The sequence below is a fragment of the Barbus barbus genome, assembly GCF_936440315.1.
Source record: "Barbus barbus genome assembly, chromosome: 42".
NCBI lineage: Eukaryota > Metazoa > Chordata > Actinopteri > Cypriniformes > Cyprinidae > Barbus > Barbus barbus.
Genome location: NC_136720.1, coordinates 14517814 through 14534555, shown reverse-complemented (window position 1 = coordinate 14534555; position 16742 = coordinate 14517814). Strand labels below are relative to the sequence as shown.

At 38.1% G+C, this 16742-nt stretch overlaps 1 protein-coding gene across 6 annotated transcripts in view; it reads left to right on the top strand.

Annotated features, from left to right (window-relative positions):
* The window catches only part of LOC306861411 (apoptotic protease-activating factor 1), a 37557-nt gene that overhangs the window by 5842 nt on the left and 14973 nt on the right, over nucleotides 1-16742 (top strand). For 2 of the 6 annotated variants that reach the window (XM_079403646.1, XM_079403645.1), the window contains exons 5-26: nucleotides 825-1014; nucleotides 1095-1207; nucleotides 1371-1502; nucleotides 1671-1909; nucleotides 2087-2254; nucleotides 2327-2458; nucleotides 2544-2657; nucleotides 3219-3403; nucleotides 3500-3626; nucleotides 3702-3827; nucleotides 4594-4734; nucleotides 6473-6598; nucleotides 6864-7016; nucleotides 7348-7476; nucleotides 11455-11580; nucleotides 11697-11816; nucleotides 11908-12033; nucleotides 13122-13238; nucleotides 14137-14262; nucleotides 14526-14654; nucleotides 15558-15683; nucleotides 16493-16618. In XM_079403646.1, coding sequence (XP_079259772.1) covers nucleotides 825-1014; nucleotides 1095-1207; nucleotides 1371-1502; nucleotides 1671-1909; nucleotides 2087-2254; nucleotides 2327-2458; nucleotides 2544-2657; nucleotides 3219-3403; nucleotides 3500-3626; nucleotides 3702-3827; nucleotides 4594-4734; nucleotides 6473-6598; nucleotides 6864-7016; nucleotides 7348-7476; nucleotides 11455-11580; nucleotides 11697-11816; nucleotides 11908-12033; nucleotides 13122-13238; nucleotides 14137-14262; nucleotides 14526-14654; nucleotides 15558-15683; nucleotides 16493-16618 — 3071 coding nt within the window. Of the gene's footprint in view, nucleotides 1-824; nucleotides 1015-1094; nucleotides 1208-1370; nucleotides 1503-1670; nucleotides 1910-2086; nucleotides 2255-2326; nucleotides 2459-2543; nucleotides 2658-3218; nucleotides 3404-3499; nucleotides 3627-3701; nucleotides 3828-4593; nucleotides 4735-6472; nucleotides 6599-6863; nucleotides 7017-7347; nucleotides 7477-11454; nucleotides 11581-11696; nucleotides 11817-11907; nucleotides 12034-13121; nucleotides 13239-14136; nucleotides 14263-14525; nucleotides 14655-14754; nucleotides 14833-15557; nucleotides 15684-16492; nucleotides 16619-16742 lie in introns of all 6 variants that reach the window. The other 4 variants (XM_079403647.1, XM_079403648.1, XR_013783470.1 and 1 more) reach the window with 3 other exon arrangements.

The following is a 16742-nucleotide window of genomic DNA, read 5'->3' as shown; positions in this document are numbered from 1 at the left end:
AGGCTTTAATATTTTTAAACGTACACCTTTCTGATTTATTTTATTTGGGTGCTTCTAGGCTGGAGCTGCATAAATCTGGATAAATTGAGAATCATGATTTTTTTTTTTTTTGTCAAATAGAGATCACGATTCTCCATCGATTCTGAACTTAATTTCGCATTAATGTGTAATTTACAAAAGGCTAATTTACTAAATATTAATTGCTGCAGTCTATTTAGAAGTTTAAATTAATAAATTATTGAAAATGTAAAAATATGTAAAATATAATATATTTAATAAAACTATTTTTAATATTAAAATTGAGAAATGTGTTTGAATGATTGATTTAACGACTCGCTCATAAATACGTCACTTGTTTCGTTACTGGATGAATCAGTCTTTTTGAATTCAGATTTGAATATTCCAATAGTCTATGACTCTTTCAGAGATTTAATTGTCATTGAGAAATTAGATCGTGTGGGGGTTTGAATGGAGATCGTGATCTTGTAATGATTAATCATGCAGCTCTAGTATAAGGTTTTATGCATTTTATTTGATTATTATTTATTTTAGTGTCTTGATTTTGGTTTTGCTTTTTAAGTTTTGTTTTAGCTTATTTAATTTTTTTCATTTGTTTGTTTTTCTATTTTATTTATTGTGAATCTATAATATATTCTACACTGAGTGAAAATCAAAAAGAAAAATACTAATGCTTTAAAATAATGGATGACAAATTATTTCAATTAAAAATAAATTGAGTGTGAAAGTATGTTTTAAGAGTTTATTTTCTAAACGACTACAGGGCTGAATGTAATTATTTATTTATTTTTCTCTCTGTTGCTCAGAGTGTTTTCCAGGTGGCGTTCACTGGCTTTCTGTTGGCCAATGTGAGCGGGCAGACCTGTTGGTAAGGATGCAGTCTTTATGTTTCCGTTTGGAGCAGGGTCAAAGTTCAGAAGCCAGTCAGCGGCCACCCTGCTCCGTGGAAGAGGCCAAAGAGCGCCTACGGTTCCTAATGCTGCGCAGGTTCCCCAGGTGAGTGCTGGAAGGATATGGTATTAGTTCACTTTATTTACTCAGAACATCAGCCCCTTTCTCTTATGTTCATCCATCAGGTGCCTGCTGATTCTGGACGATGTCTGGGACAACTCTACTCTCAGGTCCTTTGATATCCAGTGCAGAGTTCTTCTGACCACTCGCAATCGCGGTCTGGCCGACTCTGTGAGCGGTGAGTGGTTGATTTTAGTTTGCGTTGCATAGCTGGATTCTGGGCCAACTACTATAGAGTGGATATTCTATAAAAAGGTTCTTGCGGTTATCTTGCATAATTCATTTAACATACTAATTAAGGGTTCATGTTTGTGTGTGTGCTTCTCTCTCTTTGTGTGTAGGTACAAGCTTCGAAGTGCCTGTTGAGAGTGGTCTAGATGAGGAGAAAGCCCTGGAAATTCTTGCTTTGTATGTTAACGGGAAACCACAGAAACTTCCAGAACAGGCCCGCAGCATTGTGAGCGAATGTAAAGGTACGAATCACTCTTTATGCAAAACTGAAACTGAACCTCTAAAACATGATAAAACGTGACCCAGCACCTAAAGACAGCATTTAGTACTTGATACTATGGTTATAGTAATGAAGTACCATTAGTGTAGTCCTTTACATACCTGACCATTGTAACCATTTCTCCTGTTAGGTTCTCCTCTGGTTGTTTCTCTCATTGGAGCTTTATTGAGGGAGTTCCCTGACCGCTGGAGCTACTACCTGCGACAGCTGCAGAAGAAGCAGTTCAAGCGGATCCGCAAGTCATCGTCCTACGACTATGAAGCTCTGGACCAGGCCATGGATGCCAGCCTACAGGTTTTGGAGCCCGAACACAGAGATCTGTACAGAGACCTGAGCATCATGCAGAAAGACGTCAAAGTGCCTGCTAAGGTCAGGCTGAAAATCTGTTGCCAACTCCTAAAGTAGTGCTAGATACAGAATCAATGCCATTAAAATGTTTTGTTATATTGTACTTGCAAATGTGATACAAGGATGGATTTTTTTTATTTATTTTTTTATGTAAACTAGTCTTTTTGTTGTTGGTTTTATTTGTTTTCTGTCATGCAGGTTCTGTCAGTGCTGTGGGATCTGGAGTTGGAGGAAGTGGAGGACGTCCTACAGGAGTTTGTGAATAAATCTCTGCTATTTCGAGACTGTAACCAGCGACCATACCACTATTACCTTCATGATCTGCAGCTGGACTTTCTCATCGAACAGAATCGTGATCAAATTGCTGTGAGTTATGTTGCATGTCTTTTCATGAGAGACCACCAGAGAGCAAAGTTTGAATTGTCATGTTTCCTGTAGGAACTGCATAAAAAGCTGGTCTGTCAATACCAGCAGTTCTATAACGAAAGGCCACCCAGCTCTGGAGATATAGACTGTTCGTACTGGTACCGCTTCCTCCCATACCACATGGCTAAAGCAGGACTGTCTAAGGTAATGTTACAGTATGGCCTAACATTTCTTGTGTAGAATCTTCTGAGTACTGGTACATCGTGAACATTCAGTTCTCTCATTTCAGGAGCTTTATTCTCTGATGTTTTCCTTGGACTGGGTCAAAGAGAAAGCTCAGTTCATGGGATCTGCCCATCTTATCAACGACTATGTAGAATACGGTGAAATACTAGACAAAGAGGTATTTATACTGTTAAGTTTCCATTTATTTTGCTATTCCTTACAATTCCATGTCTTAACCAGTTTAGACCGCTCAAATAAAGTATTTACATGAAATTGGCACAGAATACAGTTTGTATAAACAGGCTAGATTGCCAAATGTCACCATTTGATTGTTGTGCCTCAGTCTGGACACCCATACATATGATAAACATTTGATAATGGCTTCTGAGTACTGGTACATCATGAACGTTCCGTTTTTTTAAAAGGGTTTGTGTAATTAATTTTTTTGTATATGTATTTTAAATTAAAGTGATGCATTTCAAATTTATTCTAAAAGTTAACTTAAGAAAAACTTTTGCACTTAACTCTGTGATCATTTTTTTTAAAAAATTTAATTATGATAGCATGTAAAGGTACGATTAATTATTAATTATGATAGCAAAACCGTATGATAGCAATAGAACATTCAGAATTATTATGTAAACATTTTATTGCTAATAAAATCACTGTCATGATCTTAGCCACAATAACACACCTCCTCCTGTTCTGTTTAATGATAAATTGTGGTGTTTTCACACAGAACAGTGAGGTGAGACTGCAGTTTCAGGAGTTCCTGTCTTTAAACGGACATCATTTAGAACAGAGGCCGTTTCCTGACGTAGTGCAGTTGGCTCTGTCTCAGCCCGTGTGTTCAGAGGTTTACAGACAGGCCTTGATGCAGGCGCAGAAGAGGGCCAGCAGAGGGCAGCTCTATCTGGACTGGTTGTATGTATCTCTCACTGCCTCTCACAGCAACTTTCATGTAGTAGATCAGATTGAAAACCGATTGAGTTTGATTAAAAGCATGTTTTGACTTTTTAGGAACAAAAATAATCAGGACAGTTTGTCTCTGCTGGTCATGCATCCTCACCAGGGGTCTGTCTACTATGCTTGCTTCTCCAAAGATGGGAGTAAAATCGCCTCTTGTGGGACCAACAAGGCGCTGCGGGTAAATATCATAAATATCATCCTGACATTGTGCAGTATTATGTGATGGCTAAATTTGTCTTTTTGTACTCAACAGGTGTTTAAAACAACCTCTGGAGAGAAACTTCTGGAGCTTCAGGCTCATGACGAAGACATTCTGTGCTGTGCCTTTTCTCCAGATGACCGTTACATTGCAACCTGCTCCAGTGACAGGAAGGTTAAGGTTAGTGTGTCCGTCTCTGTGCCCACTTTATTTGTTGGTCAGTATCTTTCTGTAGGGGAATAGTTAGTCTCGTGTAGCCAGACCTTCAGACTGACTGCTGAAGGTCTGGAATCTTTGGCAGCTTTCATTGGCCAAGGCCCGCCCATGAGGCCGCTTGACCGACATGTCAAACAACTAATCAAAGTTCGTTTTGTTCAGCGTCACGTTTCGGGGCGTGGAAATATCGCCACAATAACAGACTCTGTAAAACTCTGACGTATTTTAAAGATTCTATGCCGCGAACTTTAAATATTCCACATACTTTTGAAAATTCAGCCTTTATTTGATCCTGATAAGCCTTTGTCGTCACAGTTGTAAACACGACATCTTTCTTCTTTCGTTGGGGGGTTTGGCGTCACGGCAAAATTGTTTCCAGGCGGAACGTTAAAGAACGCGACACACACGTCTCCCGGAAATCCTGTATAATTCAACCAATCCGACGACGACTTCGAAACTCCTGACGTGTTTCCAGATAAGTGTGCCATATGCATCAAACATTTAGCCAACGTTCCGTGGGCGTGACGTCTGAGGCTGAGACCAGTGAATAGTTTGCTCCTGATTTCTTTTTTAAATATTTAGCCTCATTCTGTTACAAATTTGTAAACGGTTTCTTTTCCTTTTTGTTGCTTAACAGACTTCAGACTCTGTACTGTCATTATGTGGTAAAGTTCTGTTAACACGGATCAAAAATCAGTCAGGAGAATGAGGTTTGTTTTGTGTGTTGTAGTTGTGGAGTGTTGAGCGAGGTACTCTTGTCAGAGAGTTTGGGGAGGAACACGAGGAGCAGATAAACCACTGCCAGTTCACCAATACAGGCCGACGTGTTCTGCTGGCTACCTGCTCAAATGACAAATTCACCAACACTAAGGTGAGATGATTTTAGAGTTTGAGTGTTTACTTTTTAAAACGTTAGGTTTTTTTTTTTTTTTAGTAGTGTATAGTAGGATAGTAGTTGTCTTTTTTACTTTTAGAATTTTTAGAGTTCTTTTTACTGTTTTTGTTTTTACTTCTGAAGTTTTACATTTTTTTTGTTAGAATTTTTAGTAGTTTAGTATTATAATTTACTGTTTGATTTAGATTTAGAATTGTTTATATTTTTGCTATTTTAGGAGTTTTTATAATACTACTGTAGAATTTTATTAATTAATTACTTTAACTTAAGTACATTGTTGTATGAGTACTTGGTAAGTAATTATATTCTAATGAACTGGTTTTGTGTAACACTTGGTATATTCCTTTTGAGTCACGATTTGTTGAGTAAGTTACCAAGTTATAAATAAAATGTGTTATTTATTAGTTTTATTACCAACTAATAAAATGTGTTTAGCGCATTTGCCGTTGCTAGGAAACGCTTATTTTGTTTACTAGGATGAGAGTTGCTGAAATCGCGTTTGGTCTCGTACTGTATCGTGTATCTTGTCAGTGTGTGCACTTGCTTGGCCATTTGTAGTTGATAAACAGGAAAGTGGGTCCAGCTGAATTGAAATGATCATTTGTTAGATTGGTATAATGAAGGTTATTATACCGCGGCAGCGGTCGCGGCAGTCGTCGTGTGAAGCCCTCTTAGTGTGAAGACCAAAGAGTGTAAAGACCATCGACTCTACCGTGCGACTCCACCGGGCAGGGACACCGGCAAGGGATAGTAGTAGCTTTTTATTTAATTTTTTCATTGATATGTTTATTATTGAAATGTTGTTGTTATATGCATGTGTTAATTTTATTTAATTTCTTTATTTTCTTAAATATGTGGGTAGATAGTATTTATAGAGTTGTAACTTTTTAGTTTTAGTTACTTTTTCTTATTTGTAAGTCGCTTTGGACAAAAGCGTCTGCTAAATGACAAAAGTAATAAGTAAGTAATAAGTTTTTTCATTAGGTACTCCAGTGAAGGATTTTTTCAGAATGATTCAGACTGATAACTTGTGAATCCATGGGTGTTTTTAAGATTCTTTAATAAAATCAGCCTAAAAGAATGGCCACTGCATAACAGTGCAGAAAGCAGGTGTGTAGTAGTGGCGCTCTGAGTTTGATAATTAAATCTCATCTGCACTTTTTTTCCTGCACCCTCCATTTCCTCTTTCCACATTTAGAGGCAGATTTGGGGAACATGAGTAATGAGAATGACAGCTGGTAGGAAGCTCGCTCAGTACAGCAGAGGAGGGGAACGGGGCAGCCGTGTAATTTTACAGCTTGTGAAATTTGCAGAGAATTGTGGGAGATCTGTAGGAGTGTGACAGCAGGAGTCTGCAGTTGAGCTGTATTCATTTGAGGGTGCGAAAACGGAGAGTGAGCGAGCACGGGTGTCAAAAACGTAATGAGAGCACCCCCCCAGTGGAGGCGTGAGCACAAAAGGGGCATTTCGTGGAATATCTCGGTATGAGCAGCGAAAGAAACACCCTGAAATGAGATTTGGAGAATGTAACAGCAGATGTGTTGAACACAAGACATTTCCTGCAGACTAAATATGTTCTTCTCTTATATAGGCTGTCCTGTTCAATAGACCCTGACAGAGTGATCAAGACCCCTACACAAAGCATACGTTATCCCTTTCTTCTATTCATCTTACCTTTTTGCCCTCTTTCACTTCTTTCCATATTTTCTTGCAGCTATGGAACCCCAACAAGCCGAGCTCTCAGAACACTATGTTTGGACACATGGAACCTGTGAATCACTGTTGCTTTTCTCCCAGCGACACCTACCTCGCCACTTCATCCAGTGACGGCACCTTGAAGGTTGCTTGACCGTTTCTTTTATTGGCTGGCTGTTTTACTTGCATATTTATTGTATTTGATTATTAATTTGCTTGCTTATTTAATGCATGTTTTTAATGTTTTAATTTTAATGCATTTTTTATAGAATTAAACATTCTTTTTCTATAGAATATAAAAACTTAATCTACAACCTCACATTTATAAGTGTCAAACTGCTGGATCATCTTTGTTCAGTACAGGTGTTCTCTTATCTGTTTCTTGCACTGTTGTCTTTTGTATCTGTCAGCTGTTTGAGGTGTCATCTGCGAACGAGTGGAAATCAATTGATGTCAATAGTTTTTTCCCAGAGAGTGACGATGAAATAAAAGCCATTGTGAAATGCAGCACTTGGTCGGCCGATGGCTCACGTATCATTTGTGCTGCCAGAAACGCTGTGTTTGTAAGTGATTTTGTGAGTGTTTTTGTGAAATGAGAGGAGCATCGCCACTCAATATTTTTGATTTGGTGCTGTAACAGGTTTTTATTTATATATTAATTTGATTCACATCAGTCACACAAACACTTAAGTTTAACAGGCATAATCTTATGATAATGTACTTTAATGCACCAATTTAAATAAAAGCATTCATAAAACGCAAATTCCTCTATCAGTTATTTACTGAAGTTGTTGGAAGATTTTTTTATTTTTTTAATGCATGGGTATTCCTGTTTCCACTGTGCTCATGGTTTGTGTGTTAACTTTGTATATCGTCTGTGTTGTATGCATGTAGGTGTTTGATGTGAAGACGTCAGACATGCTGTTGGAGATGAAGACGAGTCGTCTGAGCACAGTGCAGTACTGCCACGCGTGTCCCAACAGCAGCCTGCTGGCCGTTGCACTCTCTCATTACACTGTAGAGGTACAGCACAACACAAAGTGAAAATATATTTTAATTATTCTGTAGATAGCATTTCCAAACACATTTTGCCTCTTCACTTAACTCTGGGTTAGCATTTTTGTTTCCATGTGATGGTTTTGTGACCAAAAGACCAAAATTTTTTATATTTAGTTGAAATCTACTTAAATGGTTGCATTTGCTGTAACCCCTTAGGTGTGTTTTAGTTTATATGTCCAAGCAACGTCTAAGTGTCTTTATAAGTTTGAGGTTGGTGAGGGGGGTATTATATATACAGGTGCATCTCAATAAATTAGAATGTTGTGGAAAAGTTCATTTATTTCAGTAATTCAACTCAAATTGTGAAACTTGTGTATTAAATTCAATGCACACAGACTGAAGTAGTTTAAGTCTTTGGTTGTTTTAATTGTGATGATTTAAGCTCACAAAACCCCACCTATTGACTCTCAACAAATTAAAATACTTCATAAGACCAATAAAAAAAAAAAAAAAAAAAAAAATTTTGTGAATTGTTGGCCTTCTGGAAAGTATGTTCATTTACTGTATATGTACTCAATACTTGGTAGGGGCTCCTTTTGCTTTAATTACTGCCTCAATTCGGCGTGGCATGGAGGTGATCAGTTTGTGGCACTGCTGAGGTGGTATGGAAGCCCAGGTTGCTTTGATAGCGCCCTTCAGGTCATCTGCATTGTTGGGTCTGTTGTCTCTCATCTTCCTCTTGACAATACCCCAGATATTCTCTATGGGGTTCAGGTCAGGCGAGTTTGCTGGCCAATCAAGCACAGTAACACCATGGTCATTGAACCAGCTTTTGGTACCTTTGGCAGTGTGGGCAGGTGCCAAGTCCTGCTGGAAAATGAAATCAGCATCTCCATAAAGCTTGTCTAAAATTTCCTGGTAGATGGCTGCGTTGACTGTGGACTTCAGAAAACACAGTGGACCAACACCAGCAGATGACATGGTAGCCCAAATCATCACTGACTGTGGAAACTTCACACTGGACTTCAAGCAACATGGATTCTGTGCCTCTCCACTCTTCCTCCAGACTCTGGGACCTTGATTTCTAAATGAAATGCAAAATTTACTTTCATCTGAAAAGTGGACTTTGGACCACTGAGCAACAGACCAATTCTTTTTCTCCACAGCCTAGGTAAGACGCTTCTGACGTTGTCTCTGGTTCAGAAGTGGCTTGGTAACTCTTTTCCTGAAGACATCTGAGCGTGGTGACTCTTGATGCACTGACTCCAGCTTCAGTCCACTCCTTGTGAAGCTCTCCCAAGTGTTTGAATCAGCTTTGCTTGACAGTATTCTCAAGCATGCAGTCATCCCTGTTGCTTGTGCACCTTTTCCTACCCAAATTCTTTCTTCCAGTCAACTTTGCATTTAATATGCTTTGATACAGCACTCTGTAAACAGCCACACCTTTCAGTAATGACCCTCTGTGACTTACCCTCTTTGTGGAGGGCGTCAATGTTCGTCCACTGCAGTCAGCAGTCTTCTCCATTATTGTGGCTTCAAAGAACAAGAGATACTCTGAATTTATTCTGTAGGGATGGTCATTAATTGAAACTGAAATGTAAATATTCTAATATTTTGAGATACTGATTTTTGACTTTCATGAGCTGTAAGCTCTAATCATCACAATTAAAACAAAAAAAACTTTTGATGTTTTACTTTTGATGTCTATGTTTTACTTAACATTCAATGAATCTAAAATATATGAAAGTTTCACTTTTTGAAATGACTTACAAGAAAAATGAACTTTTTCACAACATTCTAATTTATTGAGATGCACCTGTATGTCTGTGTGTGTGTGTATATATATATATATATATATATATATATATTATATTATATTATATTATATATGCACACACACACACAATTATATACAGTGCCCTCCAGAAGTATTGGAACAGTAAAGACAAAATTGCTCTGTTGGCTGTGGAGTCGAGACATTTGCAAATATGATTAAAAGATGAATATGAGACAAAACTACAGAATGTCACATTTTATTATTAGCCATTTCAACATATGTTTTACCAAATAAAAAGAACAGCACTTTAAGAGTTCATCCCACTCATTGATGTGAGCATAAGTATTGGGACAGTTGAACATAAGACAGATATAAAAGATTAAAAGCTATTATTTAGTTGCAGATCCCTTGCACACAATCACAGCAGTGAGTCTGTGACCCATAGACATCACCAGACTCTTGGTCTCATCCTTTGAAATGCTTTTCCCAGCCTTTAATGCAGCCAATTCCAATTGTTGCTTGTTTTGGGGAGTTTCTGCCTTTACTCTCCTCTTCAGCTGGTGAAATTCACGTTCAATCAGATTTAAATCTGGAGATTGACTTGGGCAATCTAAGACTTTCCATTTCTTTGCCCTTATAAATTCCTTGACTGAACTGACAGTTTTTGTTTTTGGGTCATTGTCCTGATGCAATATGAAGCACATCCCAATGAATCTTGTGGCATTTTCTTGAATATTGGTAGGCAAGATGGTTTTGTACCCTTCCAAATTCATTCTGCTACTGTCATCATACATTAAGTTATCGGTTGAGAAGTTGAGAGGGCCTGTTCCAGAGGCAGCCATGCATGCCCATGCCACAACACCACCTCCACCATGCTTTACAGATGAGGCTGTATGCTTGGGATCATTTGCAGTTCCCTTTTTTTTTTTCTCCACATTTTTGCTTTCCCATCACTTAGATAAAGGTTCATCTTTGTCTCATCGGTCCATAAACACAGTTCCAAAACTCTTCTGGCTCACCTTTGTGCTTTTTAGCAAACTCTAATCTTGCCTTTCTATTTTTGGTGCAGGTCAGAGGTTTGCATCTTGCTGTGTAGCATCTTTAATTCTGTGTCAAAGTCTCCTGAGGACAGTAGATTGTCAGAGTATCACCCCAGCTTTCTGGAAGTTGTTGGTGATTTTACAGACACGTCTTTTAGGATTAATTTTCACAGCTTTTATGATTTGTCTGTCATCAACTACTGCTGTTTTCTCAGCCGATCAGGTCGTTGTTGGTTGCTGGTGTAGCTGGTGGTTTCCAAACTCTTGATTTCTCCATGCCCTTTTGTTTGTGCTATAGCTCTAATTGACTTCCTCTTTTCTTTTAGCATCCAAATCACTTGCTTTTCTTTCAAAGTCAGCTCCCTCGTCTTCATCCTGGTTTGTATGTGTCATCATCGAGTGCAAGATTCAGAATACAGAAGTAATGGATATAACTGATACGACACATTCTCTGCTTTTAATATCTGAAGAATTAATGCAACAGGACACAGATGATCACTTAGAAAGACCTGTGAGGCAACTGTCCCAATACTTATGCTCACATCAGATAGAGGGATGAAACTCTAAAAGTGCTGAACTTCTCAGCTGGTGAAACATCTATGCGTTGAATCACCCAATAATAAAATGTGACATTCTGTAGTTTTGTCTCATATTCATCTTTTAATCATATTTGTAAATGTATTGACTCCACAGCCAACAGAGCAATTTTGTCTTTAATGTTCCAATACGTTTGGAGGGCACTGTATATTTATTAATTATTATTATATATATATATATATTTTTTTTTTTTTGTTGATATCTCTACTCATTGAGGCTGTATTTATTTGATAAAAATACAGTAATATTGTGAAGTTTAGTAACTTTTTCTATTTTAATATCTTTTATATGTTGTTCCTGTGACGGCTGATTTTAAAAATAAATAAAAAAATAAAAAGTAGAATCTATGATAACAGGTTTCTTTGAATATAAATGCAAAATTATTAGTTCTTGTAGTTCAAAAGTATTACATTTGATTTGAAAATCATTTTTCTTTACTGTCAGTTGATCAACTTAATGCATCATTGCTGAAAGTAGGAACATTAGTTTATGACCCCAAACATTTGAACAGAAGTGTAGAAAACATGGAATATGGTAATCCTGATTTGTGTTAATGCTGGGAATTTTTTTTTCTTTTTTTTTTTTTAGTTGTGGAACTTTGAGACCAGTAAAAAGAAAGCCGAATGCAATGGTCACTTGAGCTGGGTTCACTGTGTCCAGTTTTCACCCGATGGCTCACTCCTGTTGTCCTCCTCTGATGATCAGACCATCAGGGTAAGCTAGCTTTGGTCCCTCTCTTCCTGTAGCGTGACTTTTTTTTTTTTTTTTTTTTTGGTAATTGTTTGAACAGTATTGACCTGTTATCACAACAAGTGTTAATGCTTGTCTAGCTGTGGGAGACGGATCAGGTTCACACTTCCTCTGCTGCGGCTCTGAAGAGGGATTCTGATGTTCTCTTCTCCCACAGTAACGTTACAATAGTGGCACCAGACAGCAGAAACAGATTACAGGTACGGTCCACCAGAGACCTGCACATCTAGTGTTAGCTTGCTGCTGTGTTTTGGTTGATTGCATGTATATGACATTTAACTCTGCAATCAGGTACGGACCGGATTGGCAGGTGCTGTTCTGTTCGAGAGCGAAGAGTTACCATCCAGGATTCGCTGTACTTGCATCAGCAGAAATGCTTCGTTTGTGGCCCTGGGAACTGAGGACGGAACTGCACAGGTATTTCAGCTCACCTGTGGGTTATCATCATTGCCAATGCTCTCTTCCGAATACTCTACTCAATTTCTTGGGTTTTTGGATGAGCATCCAAAGCACTCTGGGTAAAAATAGCCTTCAGGATGCTTGTGGGTGTTTTGACTCACCTCCAGCAATGAAATTTGCCATAGCTGTCAACTGCACTCAGCCCTCTAATCTCTCGCCCTTCCTTTCCCAAACCCGTCCCTTCCCTTCTCTCTCTACTGAATGTCGTCTTGCTGGAGGCGAGCGTTGTCCTCCTGTGTTGCACAGTATGTACTGTAGTGTAATAGATGTGACTGGTGCATCGGGGACAGCGGGGACGCCTAGAGGTAACAGCTGACTGATAAAATAAGCTGTGCTCTCTCAATCTTACGTTACACCTGTTTACTGCCAAACAACCATTTATTTAGATTGCTCCTCTCCATCTCTGCCTGATTGTGTGTTCACCTGAAAGAGAGATGGACAGATGGATTTACAAAAGCAGTAAAATGAATTTAAAATGAGTAAAACTAAAGAATGTACCTGGTTTAGTACAAATGAAGTCACTATGACACTGTTTACCACAGACATTTACAACACTTAAAAAAAAAAAAAAAAAAAAAGTTTTAGTTGCATTTTATTTTTAAACTTTTTACTTTTTTACTTTAGTTTAAAAAATAGTTTAAAAAGTTTAATGGAATTATTTTAGTGGTAATTGTGGTGTTGATAGAGCTGCCCATTTTAGCTTAACTTTTTAAAATAATGTTTGATGTAACGTTTTATAAAGTTGTTTGCAGCTTTTTTTATATAAGGCTTTCCTTCATCTGCAGTAATGTAACATTATGAAACACCAGAGGGCACCAAATTGTTACTGGACTGTGCAGAACATGGCAGATGTGAACAGCTTACTACCAAAGCAATTGTCTTTCAGTAAATGCAGTTAGTCTGTAATGGTGGGTTTCTTGCATTCTTGCATCTCTTAACCCCCCCTCCCCCCCCCCCCCCCTCCCCTCCCCCAAGGAGAGACCTGGAATTGAAGTGAGTAGAAAAATTGAGAGAGGAGGTATTTGTTTGTGTATATGTGTGCGCAGACAGGAAGTGTGAAAGTTAGGCAGTTTCTGAAGAACGTTGGATGGAGAGCCTTGCAGCTGCTGAACTTACAGCGTGATTTTGTGCTGGCACTAGGGCTAGAGACAGGTACAGTGCAGGTACAGTGAGCAGCAAGTAAGTGAAATGTTACAGGCTGTTCACACTTACAGCGATTTTACTTGTGACCTTTTCTTTACAATGTTTCAAAAAATCTATTTGAAATAATGCTGTTGAACTTTCCAAAGAATTCAGGAAAAAAGCTTAATATTTGACAACAATACAGCACAGCTGTTTTCATTAAGAAATGATTTTTGATAATCAGCATATTAGACTGATTTCAGAAGAATCATGTAACTTCAGAGCTGAAAGTTCTTTACACATTTATTCTCGACTTCTAAAAATCTGCATTTTCACTGCATGTGATCATGTGCATACAAGACCAGCCCCGCAAGCAAAAACACCTCTTATTTACTTTCCAAAAACACAGCACATTCTCCCGTAGCCTCAGGCATCTTTTGAAGTTTGCGTTTTGAAGATTTAGATGCAGCAGAGAGGGCCGATAGTCAAACTAACCCATCTGTAAGTGTGCACTTTACCTTAATCGCATTTACATGATGTATTGCTGCAGAAGTTTGAGATTACAGCTGAATATGAGTGTCATTTAGTAGTTCAGGCCTATATATTTATGAAGTTATTTATATCTATATATTTGAGTCATTTAGATTAATGCATTCATTACTTAGTTTTTTTTTTTTTTTTTTTTTGGTAATGTCAATGTCACATAGTTGCCCCCCCCCCTCCCCCCAAAAGATGTAAATGTTTGCTGAACATTTTGCGGTAACGTTATTTTATTTTCTTATTTGGTCACAATATTTACTTTCTCACTTTTTTTAAGGGTTATTTTTTTCTCTAAATTTCAGTAGTGCTATCCAAAATAATTAATAATTAAGTAAATGCAAATTAAATGAAGTTGCAGTGGCATTTGAACAAAGTTTTACTCTGTCTGTCTGTCTGAAGGTGTTTGAGGTTCCATCTGGAAAAACGTCACCGACACTCACAGGTCATACTAGGACTGTTCACCACTGTCAGTTCACTGATGATGGTGAAACCCTCATCACATCCTCAGAAGACACTACTGTCCGGGTAATTGACTGTTTCTCATAACAAAGATGTGGTCTATTGTGGTCAGTTCTTTATTCAAATACAAATGTCAGTTATCAAAAAAAATATTTTTTTAATATAATGGAATCATACTCTTTTTTTTTTTTTTTTTTTTTTTTCTAAGAAAGTTTATCACTTTGAACCAAAATCTATACTTCATTGCTATATGCTTGGCAAATCAGTTTCAGGAGACCTTAAATGTCAATGTTAACCTTTGAGAGGATGAACATTGTCTTTGTCTGCAGGTGTGGAACTGGAGGACAGGTGAGTGTCTGGTGCTGGAGGGCCATAAGGAGCCAGTCAGGAAGTTTCACCTGTTGAACAACTCTACTTCCTCTCACCTGTTCTCTTGGTCATTTGATGGCACTGTTAAGGTAAACAGAACCTCTACATTTGCCAATGAATGAATCCATCTAAAGTGCACACAGAGTATGAAGGATGACGTGTAGACCTCATTTAACTCTTTTTCTATAGACTGCATTGCTTTGGGTGCAAAACATGGTTATCAAGCCCAAATTGTGGACTGAAAGCAGAGTCAATCATGATAATTAGGTGATGCATGCACTTAATCACTTGCAAACAGCTTTTTTAGGATCTCATCAGGAGTAGTCATTACACTTCACCCCAGTTATAATCAGGGCTTCTGTGGGAAAGACTGTTTACATGGTCCACAACTTCCTGCCACTTTCCACAAATAGGGAACAAAAATCGGCCTGAACCATTCAAATTTGGTCTATAAAAAGAGGTGCTTAGCCTCGATTCAAAGTCTCAGTAAATTACAAAAGCTTTTTTGTTTTCTGTTCAATTTGTATGAGGTCTAAATAGTTTGAAATAGATTTTAGGTAGTTGTGTAATTATCTTGGAATAGAAAAAGAATGGAAAAAATGAATACAATGAATGTTTTTAAAATTGACCTAACTGGTTAACAGGAGTGCAAATTTAGTATGAATTAGGCTTTAACTTTATAGGATCTTTTTTTTCACTAAGATAAGACTAATTAAAAAAAAAAATTATTATAGAATTATATATGATTGTGGCATTTTTGTGTAGTCATCTGAGGTGAGAAAGGCCAAAATATATACTTGAATGTTTAAAACTATAGCAACCTTTCATATCAGAGTTCCCTTGTTTTTTGTTTAGATAAGTTTATAATTGTCATGCATTTCAATTTTCAAAGTTTTAATTATTTAAATCAAATCATGGGACACTGAAGTGTACAATATTAATGCAATGCTCCTGCCATTTTCAGCAAAGCAGTCTGTTTCTTTTTGTTGCAGGTCTGGGATCTGAACAGAGGTCAGATGCTGCAAGACCTTGAGTGTCATAAGGGTGCTGTCCTGTCATGTGACGTGTCCTCTGACGGACGTCTCTTTGCCACCACATCAGCTGAAAGGACTGCTAAGGTCAGAGAAGAGGCACAGATTCATACATCAGATCAGTGTCAGTGGACAAGATATTGTTCGCACTAAACTCTCAGAGCTTTGGCTGCCTCTGTGTTTAGATTCTGGACTCTGACTGTGTGAACACCTGCTCCCGTTACACTGTTAGTTTGTTTACTGTAGGTGTGAGTCTGTGATGGTACGGCGTAAGGACTGTGCTAGGTGACTACCTGGAGTATCTTTACTGAGCCCTGGGTGCTTTCTTTAATGATGCCATGTACAGCCAAATTCTGCCTAATTAACTTTGCGTGAGCGCAGTAAAAAAGCTCACAGATACACGTACACACACGCATGACATCCTCTGTTTGTGGTATCAGAGGTCAGAGTCCAGTCTGCTTATCTGAGAGCGTAATGAGATGAAGTTCTCTCGCTCCGTATGACACTGCCTATACCAGAAGAGCTTTCTAATGAGATGCCATGTTCACGTCTGTCTGCCAGAACTTCTCACTGACGAGAGAGAGAGGGGACGGCAAAGTGAATTTGGAGAGATGATCAGAAAAATCATTCATGCCAAATGGACCCGCCACAAATAATGACTAACTGACTAAAATTAGAGATGGAAAAACTATTTCAAGCAGCAGTTTGGATAATTTGCTCAACCTTGTTCTGATTCCATTTATTAGATTACCAATTTCACAAAAAGATCTATTAAAAGTGACATTAGATCTCTTAAATATTTTACAGCCCAAAATAGCAATGTTATTAGATTTGCTCTTGCTCCTGTTCAGTTCATACAGTAAAATGGCTCATAACTGCTGATTTTGTTCCCTAAGGTGTGGAGCAGTGCCTCGTGGGAGATGACTTTTTTGCTGAAGGGACACAAGGACTGCGTCCGTAGCTGCCGTTTTTCTTGGGACAACAAGCGACTTGCGACGGGCGACGACAACGGAGAAATCAGGGTAAGTATAGTGAATCGTGTAGATCTGTAAAAAAAAGGGGGGGGGGTAGTCGTCGTATCTGCGAGTCATCTGTGTCATGTCACCTGTAGCTTTTTTTATTTTATTTTATTTTTTCTCTCCCTGT